A 21273-nucleotide genomic window follows, 5' to 3' on the forward strand; every position below is an offset into this window, starting at 1 on the left:
GTTGTTCTAAATTTTCATCCATTATAAAAATCGCCACACGAAATTTTTACAACTTCTTTGTATAGACGCCAAACAAAAACTAATCGTACGATATGCGTCAAAATTTGACAGAATGTGTATAAAAGTGTTTCCAACGTTGAGAGAATAAAAGTTTACCGATTGGACAAGCGCGGGAATTTTAAAATGAAAATTCCGGTTCTTTTTTGATCATACGGTATGTATGTTATCCCATAGGATATAGGACGTTAATGCGTAGAGAGCCAGTGTAGTATAGTTGAAATTTTATTTAAAGTCTCTGTATTATGGAAACGGTAGCATTTAGCAAAATTTTCATCAATTTTTTTAATTTAAAATTCAGCGAACTTTCTTAATAAAGGGTGATTTTTTAAGAGCTTGAGAACTTTTTTAAACAATAAAACGCATAAAATTTGCAAAATCTCATCGGTTCTTTATTTTAAACGTTAGATTGGTACATGACATTTACTTTTTGAAGATAATTTCATTTAAATGTTGACCGCGGCTGCGTCTTAGGTGGTCCATTCGGAAAATCCGCTTTTTTATCGACAAATTTTGTTCAGCGATGAGGCTCATTTCTGGTTGAATGGCTACGTAAATAAGCAAAATTGCCGCATTTGGAGTGAAGAGCAACCAGAAGCCGTTCAAGAACTGCCCATGCATCCCGAAAAATGCACTGTTTGGTGTGGTTTGTACGCTGGTGGAATCATTGGACCGTATTTTTTCAAAGATGCTGTTGGACGCAACGTTACAGTGAATGGCGATCGCTATCGTTCGATGCTAACAAACTTTTTGTTGCCAAAAATGGAAGAACTGAACTTGGTTGACATGTGGTTTCAACAAGATGGCGCTACATGCCACACAGCTCGCGATTCTATGGCCATTTTGAGGGAAAACTTCGGAGAACAATTCATCTCAAGAAATGGACCGGTAAGTTGGCCACCAAGATCATGCGATTTGACGCCTTTAGACTATTTTTTGTGGGGCTACGTCAAGTCTAAAGTCTACAGAAATAAGCCAGTAACTATTCCAGCTTTGGAAGACAACATTTCCGAAGAAATTCGGGCTATTCCGGCCGAAATGCTCGAAAAAGTTGCCCAAAATTGGACTTTCCGAATGGACCACCTAAGACGCAGCCGCGGTCAACATTTAAATGAAATTATCTTCAAAAAGTAAATGTCATGTACCAATCTAACGTTTAAAATAAAGAACCGATGAGATTTTGCAAATTTTATGCGTTTTATTGTTTAAAAAAGTTCTCAAGCTCTTAAAAAATCACCCTTTATTTGATTCGGCTTTATGCCGCCGATCCATCTTGGCTTCGGTTATGTGGCTGCGCAGTTTTACAGGAGGCATAATAGCACAAAAAAATAATAATATGATGTATTCGAAATTACCCTTTCGGCGAAATGACACTTTCGGGTAAATGACCCACTCTCTTTTTTGTCAATTATTTCTCCTTCTTGTCTAGCAGTGTAAAAAACTTTTTTTTATTATCAGTTACAGCATATCAAAAATTAAAATAAATCAAAAATATCGTTCTCGAGATAATCTGTAAACTGTAAACTTTTTTTTTACAGTGTATAAGCTTCCTCGATATAGCTCTAATAATAACCCAAAAAAATTCTGAAGTCATTAAATCAATCTCCGTTTTTAGGATATATCGTTTTAAATGTTCTCCTAGGTCCTTCTCAAAAGGTGGGCTAGGGTCAAAATGGTGAACTGAAAAAAAATATACAAACAAAACATCCACCGTCGAACTCGAATGGAATTGCTAATTTGACAGTTTTTGTGATCTTCATAATTCTAATATATTGATAGACTGAAGTCTTTTATTTTGCTTTAAAAAATATCAGAATTTTGCGTACAAAAATCGCATAACTTCGAAAATACCGAAATTTAAAATAAAATTATCGCTGACAGGCATTTTGAAAATGCGTGAATTGTCGAAATTTCCAGATAATTTTTTTTTCATTTCTGTGTTTATCTGTTTGAGCCTGAAAACGGTGCAATTTTTTTTAAATGTTTTACCAGATTTTGACGCTTCATGCATTTCTAGAACATCTGGCATCAAAACAATAAATTATGATTTTCAATTCCCGTTTCATCAATTCAAAAATATATATAATATATAAAATTTAAAAAATCGGCCCTTTTCAGGACCATCAATTTTTGACGTGAATACGTCTTACTTTACTTTGGAGCACCATTTCTAAATTTGCCCTTTGGAAGAATGGGTAGAATTCAATCGTGAATATCTCGAGTTGTGCTGAACGCATCCCCATAATTATTTCTTCATGTCATCAGAAATATGATCAGCAATTCATGATTAAATTTTTCAACAGTGTGAGGTAACCATAAATATCTCAAAAATAAAGTTTTCTCAAATTTTTGGAAATAAAGAGGAAAACTCATCACAATTACTTGCTTTTCTCGTACCCTCGACGACAGTTTTGAGGTAGTCAAGCACATATCCCGATGTTCAATTGAACAAGTATGAAATCTAAACCACACAAATAAAAATGTTTTGTGAATTCATTTTCGTGCACATATTTCAAGGAGCCAATTAAACATAAAGTTGCTTTACATTTCTGGAACATGAACTTAGCGAAGCACCTATCTCCAATGATAATGCAAATAGGTGAATAATTTGTTGCTCATTAGTTGCGGCAATTTTTATTTTGTTGCTCGATTTTTCATTTTTTTTCGAGTACTTCGCTAAGTTCATATGAAGTTAACGAAGCACCCTTCCCAAAAAAGCTTAAAACACAAATCGAAACCCAGTTGATAGTTTGTTGCTAATAAGTTGCTAATTAGTTACGGTAATTTTGAAATTGTTACCAATTTTGTTAATTTTTTTTTTACCAACAAACTATCCATTGGGTTTCGATTTATTGTCAAGCTTATTTGGGAGAGGTGCTTCGTTAATTTCATAAGAACATATAGAAGTACTAAAAGAAATTTAAAAAAAATGGACAATAAATTCAAAATTACCGTAACTAATTAGCAACAAATTATGCACCTATTTGTGTCATCATCGGCGAGAGGTGCCTCGCTAAGTTCATGTTTATTTACAATTCTGTACGTTTTTCAATATAATTTAATCGCAAAACTAAGCGTTAATCGAAAGATACAGTTCTATTCATTTGAAAATCAATGCAATCCAATTTAGTTTTGCATCGATGGTGGTTTTCAATCAAACTTTCGATTCAACCCATGTCTATTCTATGTTACTATTGATTTACATGTCGTATAAATTTCATTAGTTCCTTCTATGCAACTACAGATTATCAGTAATTGCATTCAACTTCGAAATACTGGGAATTTGGGTTCGGGAGCTGTATTATAAATTCAGCTTTGAAATTTAATTTAAAAATTCAATTTCAGATCTTAGTATCAGAATACAGGTTCAGAATTTAAAACAAAGACTCTGAAGCTTGAGCAGGTTCAGAATTTAAAACAAAGACTCTGAAGCTTGATTAGATTTTGGAACATATTTTAGTTCTTGAATTTATGTTCGAAATTTGAATCTAGAATTCTAATTCAGAATTCTGGAATATATGACTTGAAGCTCTGGATTCTGGAACAAAACTAGATCTGAACTCCAACCCTGAACTTTGGAACTGGCTTCTGAACTTGAATTTAAGTCCTGAATTCAGATTCAGAATTTCGAACCGGCATTGGGGAACTAAATTCGGAGCTTTCATTTAATTGAAATCAGTTCCTTAATTCAGGTTCGCCAATCAAGTACTTAAATTATATTTTGAAAATGAGCTCATTTTCGAGAATTCTAGAACTAAATTCATGCCCTGCATTCTCGATCTGGATTTCTCACAGGAATTTTGAAACTGAATCGGTTCTTTTTAGAATTTTCAAATTATTCCGAAGCCTTCCAGTAAATCTGCTAAAAAACATTATCGATTTTCGGTAGAATGAAAGAATCATGTAAATTTTATTCGTATTCACGTTGTCCAGTTCTGTCTGTGACATTACCCAGCCGCCTTTTTTTAACTTTTGCCTTCACTGAATTTTTCTGCATCGAGATTTAAAAAATTTCACACATTTTTCCGTTGATTTCTTCCAAGAGTATGAAATCAAGTTGGTGAGAATATTTCAATTGTCTGTTCTAATCGTAATCACATCAGTACTGTAATTTTGTGACCCACCCACCATTTTATTCCATTAATTTTCTTCGTAACTATTTCTATTATCTTTCATATTTAACTGTTTTCTAGGTTTCCATAATTCCAATATTTTGCAGTAAGTTTTAAATTGATGCTCGTGAAATTAATTGATTAACTGATTTTATTTTATTTCTATCGAGTTTTTAAGCATATAACTAACGAACGATAAATCACTTAGTGTATGACCTGAGCGATTTTCAGTAGTTGTACGAATAGTCCTTTATCAGTTTTTACTACGACTGTCATTTTCAGAACAAATCAGAACAAACACATTCAATTCACAAACAACGAGAGCTTCCTGCGTTCAAATGAACCGCAGACCAAAATCGTGGCATAGATGAAAATCCGTTTTAGTCGTTTTGATCCCGTAATAGGATCTGGCACAGCCAGCTAGCCGATGCGGTACCAGTCACTTAACAGAACAGTGAGCCTGTCAACCGGAGCACTCAGCAAGCAGCAACCCCATTCAATTAGCAGTAATTTTCCGCGAAACAATAGCCCAACCGCAGAGCACTGATGCTGATGCTGCAACCACTGGCAGCATGATCCATTTGTCCGAAGCAGCTGATGGATGCACGCGGAAATATGCACTCGGAACCACACGCGCGCCACGCACTTGGTCCGATAGTATTCCCTTCACCCCCTGTTAGGAGTGGAGAGCAGACTGCATCATCGTGTGGCCACATATCAAAACCACTTCACAAAGTAACCGCAAAACCAGTCCGGTCCGGTGGTGCACAATCTCCCGAATGTATGCCACCAGGAATTACCAACCGTTTCACAGCACAATACACTGTCGTTCACGTCGCGTCCTCTTCCACCCAATTCGCTTACCGGAAGCAGGATTCCATACCGGCTTTGTACAGAAACAATAACGTACATTCCCATCCCCCGCGGGATACAAAGTTACAAAAATGTAAATCAAAACATGCAAAGAGCGTCTCCACTGTCGGTTCCCGTTACGTTATCCTGCTGCTTAATGTGCCACATCGCAGCATGCTGTGTCACTAGCGCGAAGTGTTTCGATGGCAACCAGAAAACAACTGTCAGAACGCGCCGCGAAATCACGTTGGTTGGCTCCCCGCAGCGGTGTGTGCCCAAAGGTACTACCAACCGGTTCGACAGTCGAGCAAAGACTGAAACACATCATCACACACCAGTTGGCTCCCTGCCAAAGTCAGCAAACTGCCGACCGAGGGAACGAACGAGCAAACGCATGGCCAACTGCCAGGATATTATGATGCTGTCGGTTGGTCCCTTCGCTGGATGCTGTGTGGTTTTTTCGTACTCCTTTCGGTTTCATGACCGTTATCAGTCGGTTTATGGTCTGCAGAAAAAAAAAGAATCTTCGTGCTGAATTCACACCCGGTGTTCTGACGGTTGCTGACTCTGAGCATCATTCGCAACGTGTTCCGCAGAATCACCAACTGAAGAACAATCGATCCAGCATCATTCGGTATTATGCTAATTGTACTAACCATCATTTGTTTGTCTTCCCCGTCAACCCCATCCGACCCGTTTTTTTTTATTGTAGTTCCGATTAGTGGTCCATTTTCTCCGAAGGGCTTCATTTTACACTTTGAACAGCTCTTATCAAGCAACTTTCTCTACGGTGGAGAACGGGGATTATGAACATAAAGAATCGACTTTTCCCTCTCCGTGCTCGCTCGCGTTTCCTTTGGAATCAACCGAAACAGAACGTGAACGCGAGTAGAAGAAAGTAGTGCTAATTACAGCACATAAAAGACACTTACCAGCGAAGTAACTTCTAAATGCAATTGCAACGAGAGCTACGGGAAAAGGTCGTTTAGTACTAGTACTTGCACTTGTCAACACAGTTGGTGAGATGGTTTCCATCAGCTCGAAAAACAGTCTGAAGAATGATGAAACAAGTTGAATCAGCTCATGCAAGAAAGAGATAAATAAGATTAGAGCCCGAAAGCATAAATTCATCAATTGCGCTGTACACAACAACTTGTCACTTCCTGCTAGTAGCGAATTTCTCGATGCTCTGCTGCTGGAAGAGTATTAACTTTGGCTCCTCCCAGGCAAATAATGGATGTTGGCAAATATGCTTTGCTGGTAAGCTTTGTCGATTGAATCCTTGATAAACCAGGGATTAAGGCTTACTGCTTGGGTTTTGTCGTACGTACAGGTTATTTTAATATTTTGGCTCCGAACGGAGCCGATGTTACGAAGCAATGTGATTGAATCTTTTATAACGAAGGGAACTGCTTTGTGAAGTCAGCTCACACTAGCTGTTCTTGACTGTATCTACGCAGGGTAAAAATCAAGTCAAATCATAGTGTTAAAATGTTTAGTCTTTCAGTCACTGTTCGGCACAAACGCATTGATTGCATTCGGTATCGATCTCGTGCGATGGTTTCAAATAGCTTCAAAAACATTCAATAAAAGCAATCTCACAGTTCTTGGTTGTTTCAAATCCTATGGAATCCAGTTTCCTTACTTTTAGTGTTTAGAACATTTTTCCACATCCACTTTCGACATAATTCTTGAGACGTTGAAGCAACTCATGATACGCTTCTTAACAACGAGCAGTTCCGCTGAACGTATTTGAGATCATTTGATGAGCTTCCCAGGCAAAAATAACGGCAAAACTTCCCACAAATAACGAAGCATCGATTCAAAACCTAAGACTGTGAATCGAAATATTTGTTTCGAAAACATATTTTCAATATTTCGAAGCGATAATATGAACTAATGAACATAAAACTAGCGAAGCACCTTTGTCCAATAATAACGCAAATAATTTCTTGTTATGTTCATATGAAGTTAATGAAGAATCTCCTCTAAATAAACTTCAAAACCAATCGAAACCCAGAGAAGTTTATTTTTACTAATTAGTTATGGTGGTCTTTAATTTGTTGCTTAATTTTTTTTCTAATTCACAAAATTTAAACAAATCGGGATGTAGTTAATTGTTTGTTGTTAATTAGTTGCGGAGACTTCGAGCTTCTTGAAAAAAATATTTTTATGAATGATTTGCTAAGTTCATATGGAAATAACGGAAAATCCCTCTTAAAATAAGTTTTTTTTTCTTGTTTTTCGATCGAAACAAGAACGAACGAACAGGAGCAACAATAAAACATTTGTGCGAAATTCATTATCACCGAATGACAAGCTTTTGAAGGTTGTTTTAGGAAAGATGTTTCGTTATCTTTAAATGAACCTAGCGAATCAGTCGTAAAATAAAAAATATGAGCAACAACATTAAAACCACCGTAACTAATTAACAACAAATTACCCACTGGGTTTCAATTTGTTTTAAGCATGTTTAGGATAGATGCTTCTTTATCTTCATATGAACTTAACGAAGAACTCGAAAAAATAAAGAAAAACAATGAGCAACAAATTCATACTCACCATAACTAATTAGCAACTAATTAACAACAAATTATCAACTGGGTTTCGGTTTGTTCTCAAGCATATGGGGGAAAGATGCTCCGTTAACTTTTTATGAACATTAAATAAAAAAAATGAGCAGCAAAAGCTGTAACATATTTGCAACAAATTCATAACCACCATAATTAATTAGCAACTCTTCAGTAACCAATTATTCGACTATTTGCGTTAATATTTGAGATAGATGCTCCACCTAGTTCATGTTTATGGTGAGCCAAAGCCAGGAGTACCTGAACGATTTTTTTTAATAATCATTAAATCACAACTGTCTCATTTCCAGGAAATGAGGAAGCGGACAATTTTGCCAAGTATGGTGCTCTTGAGGGGGAAATTCATGATCGATCGATTGCTTTCAACAGTTTTCTATAGCGCATCTCACCCAAGGGCTCTTGTCAGTTGGCAAACTTCTTACGTGAGGATGATCTGAGTCGATAGTTGCACTCAATTATTTATAAAATATCAACAACGAATCCGAATGACCAGCTGGGAAAAAGGTCTCAAATAAAAAAAAAATCGACAAACCCATGGTTCTGGCGGAACTTCCAGTATCAAGGTCCTGTGTCCAAATTGAGAAAAATAGTTTCAGCTCTGGAATTCATCTCCAGACTTCAGTTCCACAACTTATGGTAAGAATCTAGATGCAAAATTCAACTACCGAATCCAGATCCAGAATTCAGGTTCACGATTTCGAATCCCTCTCAAGAACCCAGGTCCAGATCTAAGATTCATTTCCTGAATTTAGTTCGAGAATCTAGGTTCATGATCAAGATCCAGAATCCAGCTCAAGACTCCGATTCCCGCTCCAGAATTCAGTTCCGCATTCTAGGTTCGGGATCTAGGTCCACAATTCAGGTCTAGAATTTTTCATTCAGAATCCATTCAGATAAAAATTCAAAATATATTAGTTTAGAATCACGGTTCAGAATTCAATTCCAGGGTTTAGATCCATAAATCATTTCCGCACATTCAAGCCCCAAGACCAGATTCATAGTAAAGCTTCAGGTTCAGAAAGTAGGTCCAGAATTCAGCTCCAGAATCCAGATTCAGAAATCAGTTCCGTGATTCAAGCTCAGAATCAAGATCCAGCTTCAGAATTCAGATATTGGTTCTGAATTCAGATTTAGAGTCCATGACCCAAGTCTAAATTCATAATAAAGCTCCAGAGTTTAGTATAAGAATTCAGGTTCAGCTTCCGGGCCAAACATTCAAGTCCTGATTCCAGTTTCAGAATTCAGTTCCGCAATTCGATTTTCATATTGATAATTCAGATCCAGAACTCAGTTCCAGAATCCAGATTCAGAAATCAGTTCCATCATTAATGTTCAGATTCCAGATCTAGGTCAAGAATTCCGACTCAAAACGCAGGTCTCGATTCCAAGTCCAGGTCCAGAATTCAAGTCCATAATTTAGTTCTAGAATCCAGATTTAGGATTCAGTTCAAGTATTGAAGTCCAGAATCAATCCTAGTCGAGAAACTGGACATATCATATTATTAATTCGAATCCAGGTTTTTGAGACTTTAACCAGAACTTGGATATGAATCTAAACCCAGACCTAGACTTACCTTATTACCTTTGTTAATTGGGATTGGGATTGTTCGATAATAAAAGACTGTGGACCAATCCATATAGTTACTATTATCATTGAGAATAGCCTTGCATCTTGGAGACATGCTGTTAATATGGGATTTCCACTATCACTTCTATCGGATATGTGACATTACACTGATGGAAATCGGTACTGTTTCCTAACCAGCCACGCTTCACTCGTACTCACTCTTTAGACGTTGTACATTCGAGAAAATCGTTACCGTTTTGCTTAACAGTTGGGGCTTTTCGCTGAATGTCGTGTCACTAAAAAAGCCATTTTATCGAAAACGATTGTCTTAAAATAATATCGTAATTGAGTTCAGATAAAAAAAAACATGAAACCTGAAAATTTTACCTGAAATTAGGTTTTAGTAAACCTTTAAACAAAATGATTCCAAGTTTATTTGCAGTTTATGTTGAACTGTTATGCCACCTGCAGTTCAACATAAACTGCTAGGCAGACGTAAAGTTATTGCTACTTGCAATACACGTAAAACGAAATGTAAAGATAAAGACTAAATAACTTGTCAAGAACCATAACCTGGTGGAGTAAAATAATGAGATTTTTCAATGAAATGAAATTTATGCCCACTACGAAATTTTCGCTTGTATAATAAATTCGGCGAAATGACTATCGGAGCTCTGGAGACCCCTAGTATTATGCACTTTTTGACTCATATCTTTTTAAAGATTTATCTCTGCACAATTTTCTCGGAGAAAGCTGAACCGATTTTAACAAGCTACGGCTCGTTTGAGAGCTACTATTGAGTTGTGAATGTAATTAGAACTTCACTTTCAGTTCCGGAGATATGTTGGCATAAGTGCCACATAAGCAACCCTTTTTTTATCTCCGCTTAGTTTCTTCAGATATGGCTTAACTGATTTTACCACAATTAATCGCGTTTGGAAGCTACTATTAAGTTTTGAATCAAGGTCGAAGATCAAGTGGCTGTCACTGGTCTGGTTCAGGAGATATAAAGGCATAAGTGACGCAATCAACAAAACGCTTTTTTTCTATCCGTTCAATTTTCTACAATCTTGAGCTCGTTGAAAAATACTATTGAGTTGTGAGCTATGTTCGAAGTTCAATTGTCTGTCACTTTCGATTCCGAAGATATAATGGTATAAATGACGCAATAAATAAAAGCAATTTCTTCTCTCCGCACAATTTTCTTGGTGATGGCTGAACCGATTTTAACAAATTTAGGCTCGTTAAAAATCTACTATTTAGTTGTGAATCTTATTAGAAGATCAAGTGGCTGTCACTTCCGGTTCCGGAGATATAAAGGCATAAGTGACGTAACCGACAAAACGCATTTTTTCTATCCGCTCAATTTTCTCTGAGAGGGGTAAACCGATTTCTACTATCTTAGGCTAGTTTGAAAGCTACTATTGAGGTGTGAATCGAGTTCGAAGAACAAATGACTGGCACTTTCGTTTCCGAAGATATAATGGTAAGGGAGAGTGTTCGGTTACCGGCACCCTTTTCTTTTAAGCTTATAACCTCTGACTAAGTGCACATTATACAGACATCTATACATCAATGGAAAGCTACAGTCCCTGGATAACAACTAAACAAGAAACTGAATTGATTCAATCAATTGAAACAACTTTATTATCAATTTAGTAAAGTGATAAATTTTGGCCATTTCAAAAAAGGTGTTCGGTTACCGGCACCCCAAGAAATTTCGCTTAAAATGGTAAAATATAAGTAAAAACTGCAATTATTCAAAGAAAAAAACGAAATTTATTCTTTTCGAAGGCATTTTGGACCAAAGTCTTTATTATCTGATGGTGACGTCGCCTTGGCTCTCTTGGTCGATGATTTGGATGCTGGCACCTTTGGTGTTGATTTGGCCGGTCTTCCACGTATTTTTATAGCCGCAGGATCTGCTGTATGAGCAGCTAGATGTTTGGCCAAAACTTTGGCTTGCTTTATCTCGACAGCAGCCTGCATAACACTGACAATTTTTCGCGATTTGTCGAAAAAAATGAGATGCCGGTAACCGAAATTGGTAGACATTTTGAAAATTACTAAAAACAAAACTTTGGTTGCGAAAATTTTGATATCATCTGGTATTAAATCACGAAATAGATCGATTTCACCTCATAAATATACAATCCACTCACCTTTCTGATTGATGCTTTTCAATTTATGATACTATAAAAAATGTCATAAAAAACTTTTGTGTTGACCATTTAGGGGTTAGCCAAATTTTGTGCTAGGGCACATAACCGTTTTTATTATTTTTACGTTTCGTCTTTGACTCATCAGTGCAGAGCAGTTCAAATTGAACTGCTTAGTGCTAAACTCGGCAGTTCAATTTGAACCGCTAAGCAGACGTAAAGTTTCTGCTACTTACAGAACACTTTTTGTTTTGCAACGAAGTGCAATGTCTTTTCTGACGTGCCGAACGAAAACGTGTTTTCGACTATTTCTGGCCGATGCAGGTATGGTCATTTAGGGGTTAGCCAAATTTTGTGCTAGGGCACATAACCGTTTTTATTATTTTTACGTTTCGTCTTTGACTCATCAGTGCAGAGCAGTTCAAATTGAACTGCTTAGTGCTAAACTCGGCAGTTCAATTTGAACCGCTAAGCAGACGTAAAGTTTCTGCTACTTACAGAACACTTTTTGTTTTGCAACGAAGTGCAATGTCTTTTCTGACGTGCCGAACGAAAACGTGTTTTCGACTATTTCTGGCCGATGCAGGTATGGTCATTTAGGGGTTAGCCAAATTTTGTGCTAGGGCACATAACCGTTTTTATTATTTTTACGTTTCGTCTTTGACTCATCAGTGCAGAGCAGTTCAAATTGAACTGCTTAGTGCTAAACTCGGCAGTTCAATTTGAACCGCTAAGCAGACGTAAAGTTTCTGCTACTTACAGAACACTTTTTGTTTTGCAACGAAGTGCAATGTCTTTTCTGACGTGCCGAACGAAAACGTGTTTTCGACTATTTCTGGCCGATGCAGGTATGGTCATTTAGGGGTTAGCCAAATTTTGTGCTAGGGCACATAACCGTTTTTATTATTTTTACGTTTCGTCTTTGACTCATCAGTGCAGAGCAGTTCAAATTGAACTGCTTAGTGCTAAACTCGGCCTTGTGTTGATGTTCACGTAATTAAAATTTGTTTTAAGCGCAGCAAAAAGTACAATCGTCTGTTTGCTTTGCTATTCGACACAAAAAGAACATGGTGCCGGCAACCGAACACTGTCGGCAACCGAACATTTTCCCCTACAATTCCGACTGTAATTCGCATTATCATGCAGTATTTAGCGGCTAAGCAGATGCTTGTGCTTCTGTGGTTCAGTCGATTAACGGACAAACTTTGTGATCCAATGGTTCTCGGTTCAAGTCGCTATCAGTTTTTATTATTTTTTATTGGTATTAAATTACAAAAATATCCGCGTAAACTTTTTCTGTCATAATTTTGAACGCATATAACTTCTCCATTTGTTGATGGATTTTTTTTTGTTGCAATTACCAATCCATTCGAAAACTCTTAACTTAAATGTGCATAGTAAAAGTGGAAATGTTTCCGAATAGAACACTATTGAAAAATCAGTTTGAATAGACCGATGTTTTCAAAAGTCATTCAGAACACGTTATCAGGATAACCAGGAAACTGCAAAAACTGCGCGGATACAAAAGCTAAAGGATGTAGTTTTTTCAACACTCTTTCTGGAGCAATTTTCGCAGCACGACGGGTAGTGCGAAACAATTTACGTACTGTAACTTAATTCTGCCATTAATATGGTTTCGTTAATATTTGAATTATTGTATTTTTAATGTCATCGCGATCGGTCGTGTCTTGTACACAACCCAGTAATTTTTTTTTATTGCATTTAATGCCATACAATTTTCAAATCACATGTTCTTACTCGTAAAGTTTCGTGAACTGCGACGTCCGCTTCTTTTCGAACATCTTATATTTTCTAAAACATTAATGCATATAAACTGACTAAACTTACTCAACACACTGTTAATCTTGCTTCATGCTTTCATATTCTCAGCTAAAGGAAATGCTGATGTGGAAAAATAGTTCAACCTTAAATAAGAAAAAAGGCAAACCATTTCCTCACTGTCACGTATACGGCTTATCACGTCTCATGATGTGCGGTGACAAGCGGGGCAAAGCATAGCGGGGCTTGCAATCCGTCCCGGTGTTGTAAACATTTTTGCATTTGAATGAACCGACCAACCACAGGCACACGATTTCCGTAGTTTACTATAATAATATTCATCCTGGTGATAAATAATTCAGGGGACAGGGAAAAATAGCTTTGAGACCACCATGAGCACACGTGTGTAAGTTTCCGATCACATTCGTAACAACTATATTTCAGTGTCTTCGGAGTGATAACGTCGGATGGGGTGTCTCCTGTGTCGAGGAGCTCTGTCTCTCTCTCTCTCTTTCTCGGGCTGACAATATTGCAAAGTTTAAGCACATTCCAGCCACCGACCGACCGAATCCGGGCTGAAGAATGAAGATTTCCGTTTTTACTACCTTCTGCAGAATGTTGCTTTCGGTTTTGCTGTTGTTCTGCATGTGCACAATCCCATTTATGCATATTTCGCCTACGGGTGGATGTCAAAAGGGAAGAGAGGGTCTTTGTTCCGTTCCTTTCTTTCTATGTGAATTTCGCAGATATGAAAAGTCCGCTAGTAGTTGGTAGATCCGTTAGGGAGAGGATGCAAGAGTCTGCAGGTGGCTGTCATTCGGGCGGTCGGTCGGTCGGTCGGTTGCTCGGTCCGTTTTGAGAAGTGACTATCATTTCCGGAAGGAAACTCCTTTGAAACTCTTGCACCTTTACGGTGTTGGGTCGTCGTCGTCGGTATTCAAGTGAACCTCTGTAGGAAAGATAAAAAGCTAGGACAGCGTGCGGCCACTCGACGAACAATTTCTATAGCAAACGTGCAACGACGCTAATTGAGCTGTTTGGGAAGAATTTGTGAACAAAAAAAAGAAGAACAAACGACGTTAACGTCCAGGCCGGGACACCCGTTCTTTTCTAGAGTGGGGAGATTACCAAAGTTTTATTATGCTGCCAAGCGGTGAAACATGGGTTGCCGCCTAATAGGAAGGAACCACCGAGCGGAGAAAAGAATTGTCTCCGGAAGAGTCATTAATGGAATCCGTCGAGGAAGCCTTTGTTTTACGACCAGTATCTAAAAGTTTTTTTTCTCTAGTCTGATCATACGAATTTCAGAAAATTAACCCTTCAGAACCGCAACCAATAATGTGTGGTTTCGCCTTTTGTGAGTTTTCCCCCGGGAACGATTCAATGCACTTTCGATTTCCGAACGGAAGAAATAAAATCGAAACATAAACAGTACAAGTTCTATTTCCTGGTGTAAATTTAGTTGGCTTGGAAAATACCCATTCCCCTGCTTGGTGTGACCTGCTCGGCCGGCTGCCAACATCATCGTCTTCACGTCTGCACCAGGCCGCGATGGCATCGATGGCACCATAGGCTCAGGTCAGGCGTCGGGGTTCAGTTGTGCTCCGTTTTCTGGAAGCCGGAAATGTTTTCCGCAAAATCCAGATAGTCGAACTTTTCCATAAGCCGTCCGTCCCGATCCATTTGCGGTCCGCGAGTAACGACGGCATCTTCGAGGGCCTCGTCGGCTTCATCCGGCGTGAACCGGTCTCCATAATTCATGATGTCAAACATGAACCTACCGAAACGGGGGTTGGGACAAAGGTAAATGGAGATTGTCATTTTCAGCTGCTCAGATCTCTTACTTTTCCTTATTGATAAATCCGGTGTTTGGTTTATCCCAATGCCGAAAGGCGCTCACCATCACGTCCATGGGGGCCAGTCCGTTGGTTCGCTGAAGAATTAGCAGTAAAAATACGTCCAAGTTGAGAGGTTGCACCACCTGAAAGTGATTTCCCATTAATAGTTGACTTATAGTATGCCTGAACAGCCCTATCAAGTGGAATGTTAATAAAATCACTGTTGGCGGAAATTATTCCGATCGATTTCCTCCCAACGACAGTCATCACCATCCTTGCTATCCGCATATACCATTGCCATGGGATGCAATTTCCATTATGCATGCAAAACTTCACCCAACCAGCATAACATATCACATTATTCAATTTTCCTCAGCTGCGGAAGCAACCGTTCCTGCTAGAAGACCATCACCAGCACCGGCGCTTATTACATTAATTCATGTTTTCGAACGTAGTTTGCACCATTCCAATCAGTGCTCAGATCAAACGAGAAGTGATTCGGAATATGGTTCCGCTTTTGAACGCCGGTTTCAAAGGTGGGACTCGGACCATAATTGGATTATAATTACGATTTTCCACATCGCAACCCTGCCTGCCTGCTTGTCTGGCACACAGGTTTAGTCACTTACACCGTCGAACATCTTGCTAATCTCGGCCTCGGGCTGTTCCAGTCCCAGCGTCAGAAAGGTATTCTTCAGATCCTGCTCGCTGATGACCCCGTCGCCGTCCAGATCGAACAGACAGAAGGCCTTCTTCAGTTCGTACACTTTCGGTTGGTTCAGGTCCTTCAGGAATTCCAAACTTTCACTTGGCATCGTTCACTTAGTTCTCACTGGAAATCCAACCGATTTGAATTTCAATCCGATGGGGCAGACTGACAAACTGTTCGTTGAATTTGGGGGAAAGTGCGCTTTTATAGCGCCGAAATATTTCAGATGCATCTACTCTTCTATTGAGTTTGAGGAACACCTGTGCAGTGCATTTTCACCGGAATAGAGTCACTCCACTGGAATTAAATAGTAACAAGCTAGTTGGAAAATTTGGCGTATAAAAGATTTACTTTTATTCCAACACAGCTTGTTTTTAATATTGTTTACGGTTGTGTTCAAAGAATGTTTGAAAAATACAACATCCAACCGTATAGGTTTTTAAGTTGAATCTTATAAAAAGCGAAATGGTTATGTCAGACATAATTTAATTGTATCAAGGGCTTCATCAAATATTCGTAACCCTTCTAATATCCATAGATCAAGCACGAAATGTAGTCTTATCAGCAGAAAAACTTGTGAACGAATTTATCATTGAACAATTTATGGTCCTGAAAAGAGCCGTTTGTCGAATTTTCTTCAATTTCTAAAAATTTTGAATCCCTTTTTCATCGAACGAAACAAGTCAACTGTCAATTGATACTCGACAACAGTTTGACTATATAACCCTGTCTGGTTTTCTGCGCCAGCCCCTCTTCAATGCAATGTATTCATTAAATGGATTAAAACATAACCGAAAATCGATAAAAAATCATATTTCAGCATCACGTAGCATCACTTTTACATAGAATTCTCATCTTAATACAATTCTAATATAGTCACAACGATTTGAATTGAATAAAACATATTCCATATTGAAACTCCAATTGGCTTTATGAAATGATAAAGAAGTTTCACGATACTCCACGCATGTCCAAACGACATGAGCAATATCTCGATAACCTTCGCCACAAGCACAATGATTAGTCTCGCAAAGTCCAATTCGAAGGAGATGTGCACCTAACGATCGAGATCAAAATTCATCTCGAAAAATATTGTTTTGAAAAAAATTGATTCTCTGGGACTGACCACCACCACTCAAAAAATACAAAAAAAATGAACAAAAACTTCAAAACTACCGTAACTAATTAGCAACAAATTATACACTAGGTTTCGGTTTGTTTTAAAGCATATTTGGGGGGGGGTAGGTTGTTAGCTTCATATGAACTTAGTGAAGTACTCAAAAAACGAGCAACAAATTCAAAATAACCGTTACTTATTAGAAACTAATTAGCAACAAATTATCCACTGGGTTTCGATTTGTTTTCAAGCGTCACTAACTTCATATAAATTAACGAAGTACTCAATAAAACCCAAAAAAATGAGTTACAAAATCAAAATCATCGTAACTAGTTAGCAACAAACTATCCAGTGGGCCTCGATTTGTTTTTAAGCTTATTGAGGAGGGGTGTCTCGTTAACCTTATGTGAACTTAGCGAAGTATTCGAAAAAACTTGAACAACAAATTCAAAATTACCGTAACTAATTAGCAACCAATTATTCACTAAGCTTCGATTTGTTTTGAAGCATATTTGGGATGGGGGCTTTGTTAACTTCATATAAATTTAGTGAAGTACTAAAAATAATGAAAAATTGAATATCAAATTCTAAATTACCGTAACTTATTAGCAACAAATTATTCACTGGGCTTTGATTTGTTTTGAAGCATATTTGGGAGGGGGTTTGTTAACTTCATTTGAAATTAGGGAAGTACTCCAAAAAACTCAGAAACAAATTCAAAATTACCGTAACTTATCAGAAACTTATTAGAAACTTAGCGAAGTACTCAAAATATACAAAAAAAAAATGGAGCAGCAAATTCAAAATGGCCGTAACTTATTTGCAACTAATCAATAACAAATTATTCACTAGGCTTTGATTTGTTTTGAAGCATATTTGGAAGGGGGATTTCGCTTCATATGAATTTAGCGAAGAACTCAAAAAAGTAAAAAAAAATTGGACAACAAATCCAAAATTACCGTAATTAATTAGCAACTAATTTGCAACAAATTATTCGCTGAGTTTGTTTTGAAGCGTATTTGGGGTGGTCTTAGTTAACTTGATATGAATTTAGTGCAGTACTCGAAAAAAAAAATTGAGTAACAAATTCCAAATTACAAATTATTCACCCATTTTGTTTCAAAATAGTTACAAAGTGGTTCCCACAGTTTCGAAGATGTTTCCAAATAGTCCTATAATCATAACTGGATCGTCTCAAAATTATTTCAAAGCTGTTTCAAAATAAACTCAGAACTGAGTCGATACTGCTTCTACATTGATAATTCCGAAAGAAGTTTGTTTGAAGTTTCAAAACTGTCTCAAAATAATTACTAAGAATTTTTTCAAAATTCATACCAAATTGTTTCAAAACTAGGTCAAACCTGGGTTGAAAATTGTTTAGAAACTGGTTTAGAACTGCTGAGATTTTTTCTAAGTTGTATAAAAAATTATATGTTTTGTTCTTTCGATTATGGAGGTTTTACCCTTCTAGTTCTGAACAGGATCGTTGTTCTTCTGTTTTGCCTTTCTCTATAGAAAGATGTTAGAATCGCTGGAAAAGCCGACTATCGCATGGAGCCTCGGAGACCCATAGTGCTGTATATCAATCGACTCAGCTCGACGAAATTGGAAAAAACTTAATTTTCTCAGAGATGACTGAACCGATTTCAATAAGCCTAGGCCCGTTTAAAAGCTGTTGTTAGACCATTGATCAAGTTCAAAGATCAAATTGCTGTGACTTCGTTTCGGAGATATAATGATAAAAATAAGTGACATAGCCGACAAAACACATTGTTTATTACCGCTTCACTATATATAAGGGTACCATTATTTTGGGATCCCCTCTAATTTCGTAAAGCGTTGGTGCTCAAAAGCTTAAGCACTTCGAAAAAACTCTCCATGCAAAATTTGAACTAAATCGGATATGGGTAAGGGTTGCTGCCCGGCGGTTGAGGTTTGAAAATATTCGATCTTGAAAAATCACCATAGGGTATATGAGATTTCCGAAATCAATTTTTTTTTGCCAAAAGTCTTAGAATTGCATGAACCATCGAAATTTAGTGTTATCTCAAAAAAAAGTTTTTTATAAAATCGACCTTCTGGGAATTTAGAGACTTTTTCTAAGTCCCAGAAATTCAATTTTTTCAAACAAATTTTTTTTTTCAAGATTACACTAAATCTAGACGTTTTATGCAATTTTAAGACTTTTGGCATCAAAAAAAATTCGATTTCGGAAATTTCATGTACCTCTCGGAACGGAACGGAGAAGTACGCCCCCTCCTTGGTTAAAATCCATAAAAATTCCATTAAGTGAATTAAGAAGGATTTATGTGAAATAAACGCTGAAGCATGCTTTTGTGAACTTCTCGAATCAATCTGAATCAATAGGTGTCTTAAATGAGCCCAAATTAGTGTCAGAAATTATTTAATAAAACGATAAAAAATATTTTCATGAGATTGTTTCGGAGAAAGAAAAAGGCATTAAAAACCACTAGATTAAGAAGATTTTTTTTACAATCTGTTTTGACCCTTTAACCGAATAATAATTTTGTATTCCCTCATGGTTGACACGGCCTGCATAAATCAGAATAAACGACACACGCTGAAATACTAACTGGCGATCCTCGGGGAAGTAATTTAAGATCTCTTATGTTTGATTCATTCATCAATGATCTCTGCTTTGCGCTTTATACTGATGATATGCACATGTTCCGCCCAACATTTTCAAATCTTGACTCTGCTGTACTTTAGAAAGACGTGCCTAGCAATAAGTAATTGTGCTCCGTTTATGATTATTTCTCAGAAAATATTGCTTCTCCTGATTGTTTTTTTGGCAATAAGGGCTGATTGCAATGATTTCTACACTCTTAAGGTTCCTAGCAACTCCATAATTTGAACTATTTAGCAATGTGTTGTTCAAGGGAGAGTGAAAATATTGCGACGTTCGGAGTTAGCAGTTGAAGCGAGCCCAAAAATGATTCGTACGACTCATATCAAATGTAACTGCTCGTAAATTCTTACCAGAATTACACTGTTCTGATGAAAAATAACCGATACTAAACATCTTTTTGATTTTTATTCTGCCAAATCCAGATTTTGAAATATTTTGATAAAAGTTATTTTGTTAGAATAATCTGTATTTTGTATATTGAAGACTAAAGTGAAATAAAATATACGTCCCGTAAGTGAGGTCCACAGCGGCGCTTACGTTAACAGTAACAGCTACGGAAAAGACCCTGGGCTTTGGATGATGAGCTACAGGGTGCGTACCCCCGCTTGGCGGATGGGGGTGGGAGTCAATTTACACTTCGCGTATTGACAAAGTCGGCCCATACCGAGATCGATCGTTCGCTTATAAATGTAAAAAAAATGAAAATTATTATGTTGTCTGGATCGATCACGGAGTGGACAGGACTAATAGTGCTTGAAATTGACAATAGGTCATCAGGTGGTTTCGAGCATTCTTATGCCTGAATTTGGTCACCAATTTGAATTATCTTGATCCAGTTGGGATTAATGTTAATATATCATATTCGTCCTGAACTTGGTGAATTTAATTCGAAAAGGAGGACTAGTGTTATCAGGAATAGGAGTAAATTGACATCTTATGAACCGTTTAGGAACTTTCAAACCTTTCCGATCCGGTTCGGTATCGGTAATGTTTACAAATTGCAATGACGGCGAAACTGATTGATCAGGTGTAAATACACTCTCAAAGGTTTGAATGTACTTAGATTTCTCCAACTTGGACACAGATGTCACCTTCTGACTAAGAGTGTGAGATGTGTGTTTCTGGAAGAGAACGGTTCACGTGGACCATTTCATACAGTCACACCTAGTATTTCTTCACGAAATACATGTAGTAGTTTTTGTTTCCTGGATGCGTGCTCAACACTAGAAGGCCCAAAACTTAATATAGACCTAAATTGATCAAAAACAGTCAAAATGATTGAAAGAAAGAAAGTCACTGACAGACTAACTAAAAGCTAGTGCAGAGTGCCTGAGTGCTTATAACGTTAAATTAAGAGTTAAATAAAGATCACAAAATTCTAAGCAATCCTTCCATTGTTTACATATTGTGACTTTCATGGGCAATCTAGTGTTAAATGCGCACCCTTACATTTTATAATTTAACGAAAGCACTAACATCTGATTTTATTTTATTCTATGTGCATCATGAAAAATAAATTAAATGAGATTGATGAAGCAGAGGATTATCATCGAGGATTCAAGGCCAGGAAGATGTGAGAAGGAAAACCCCCAGAATGTACCACGATAGTGATGAAGCATGAATATGTTAGGTAACAACCTAACTCTTGGTAAGTAGTGGTGTGATGAAGGAGGAAGGTGAGTGCAACACTATTTTTTTTTAATCATTTTTATTATTATTATTATTATATTTATTATGATTATTATTATTGTTTTTATTTTTATTATTGTTTTGACTTTTATTATAATTATTATAATTATTGACATTATTATTATTATTATTATTATCATCATGAGAGTTATT

General features: G+C 37.2%; 2 protein-coding genes across 5 annotated transcripts in view; both read right to left on the reverse strand.

Annotated features, from left to right (window-relative positions):
* LOC131429972 (suppressor of lurcher protein 1) overlaps positions 1 to 5339 on the reverse strand; it is a 66559-nt gene extending 61220 nt beyond the window's left edge. For 3 of the 4 annotated variants that reach the window (XM_058594555.1, XM_058594565.1, XM_058594534.1), the window contains exon 1: positions 5034 to 5339. The gene's annotated coding sequence lies outside the window, so the exon portion shown is untranslated. Of the gene's footprint in view, positions 1 to 4973 lie in introns of all 4 variants that reach the window. The other variant, XM_058594544.1, reaches the window with a different exon arrangement.
* Positions 5340 to 14224: 8885 nt separating this feature from the next.
* Positions 14225 to 15869, reverse strand: LOC131428700 (myosin regulatory light chain, striated adductor muscle). The gene is made up of 3 exons (XM_058592775.1): positions 15585 to 15869; positions 14962 to 15098; positions 14225 to 14894 (listed from the first exon to the last, which is right to left on the reverse strand). Exons 1-3 carry the CDS (start codon positions 15768 to 15770, stop codon positions 14711 to 14713), a joined length of 507 nt encoding a protein of 168 aa, XP_058448758.1. The 5' UTR covers positions 15771 to 15869; the 3' UTR covers positions 14225 to 14710.
* Between the last annotated feature and the right edge of the window lie 5404 nt (positions 15870 to 21273).

The sequence above is a fragment of the Malaya genurostris genome, chromosome 1 (assembly GCF_030247185.1).
Source record: "Malaya genurostris strain Urasoe2022 chromosome 1, Malgen_1.1, whole genome shotgun sequence".
NCBI classification, from domain to species: Eukaryota; Metazoa; Arthropoda; class Insecta; order Diptera; family Culicidae; genus Malaya; species Malaya genurostris.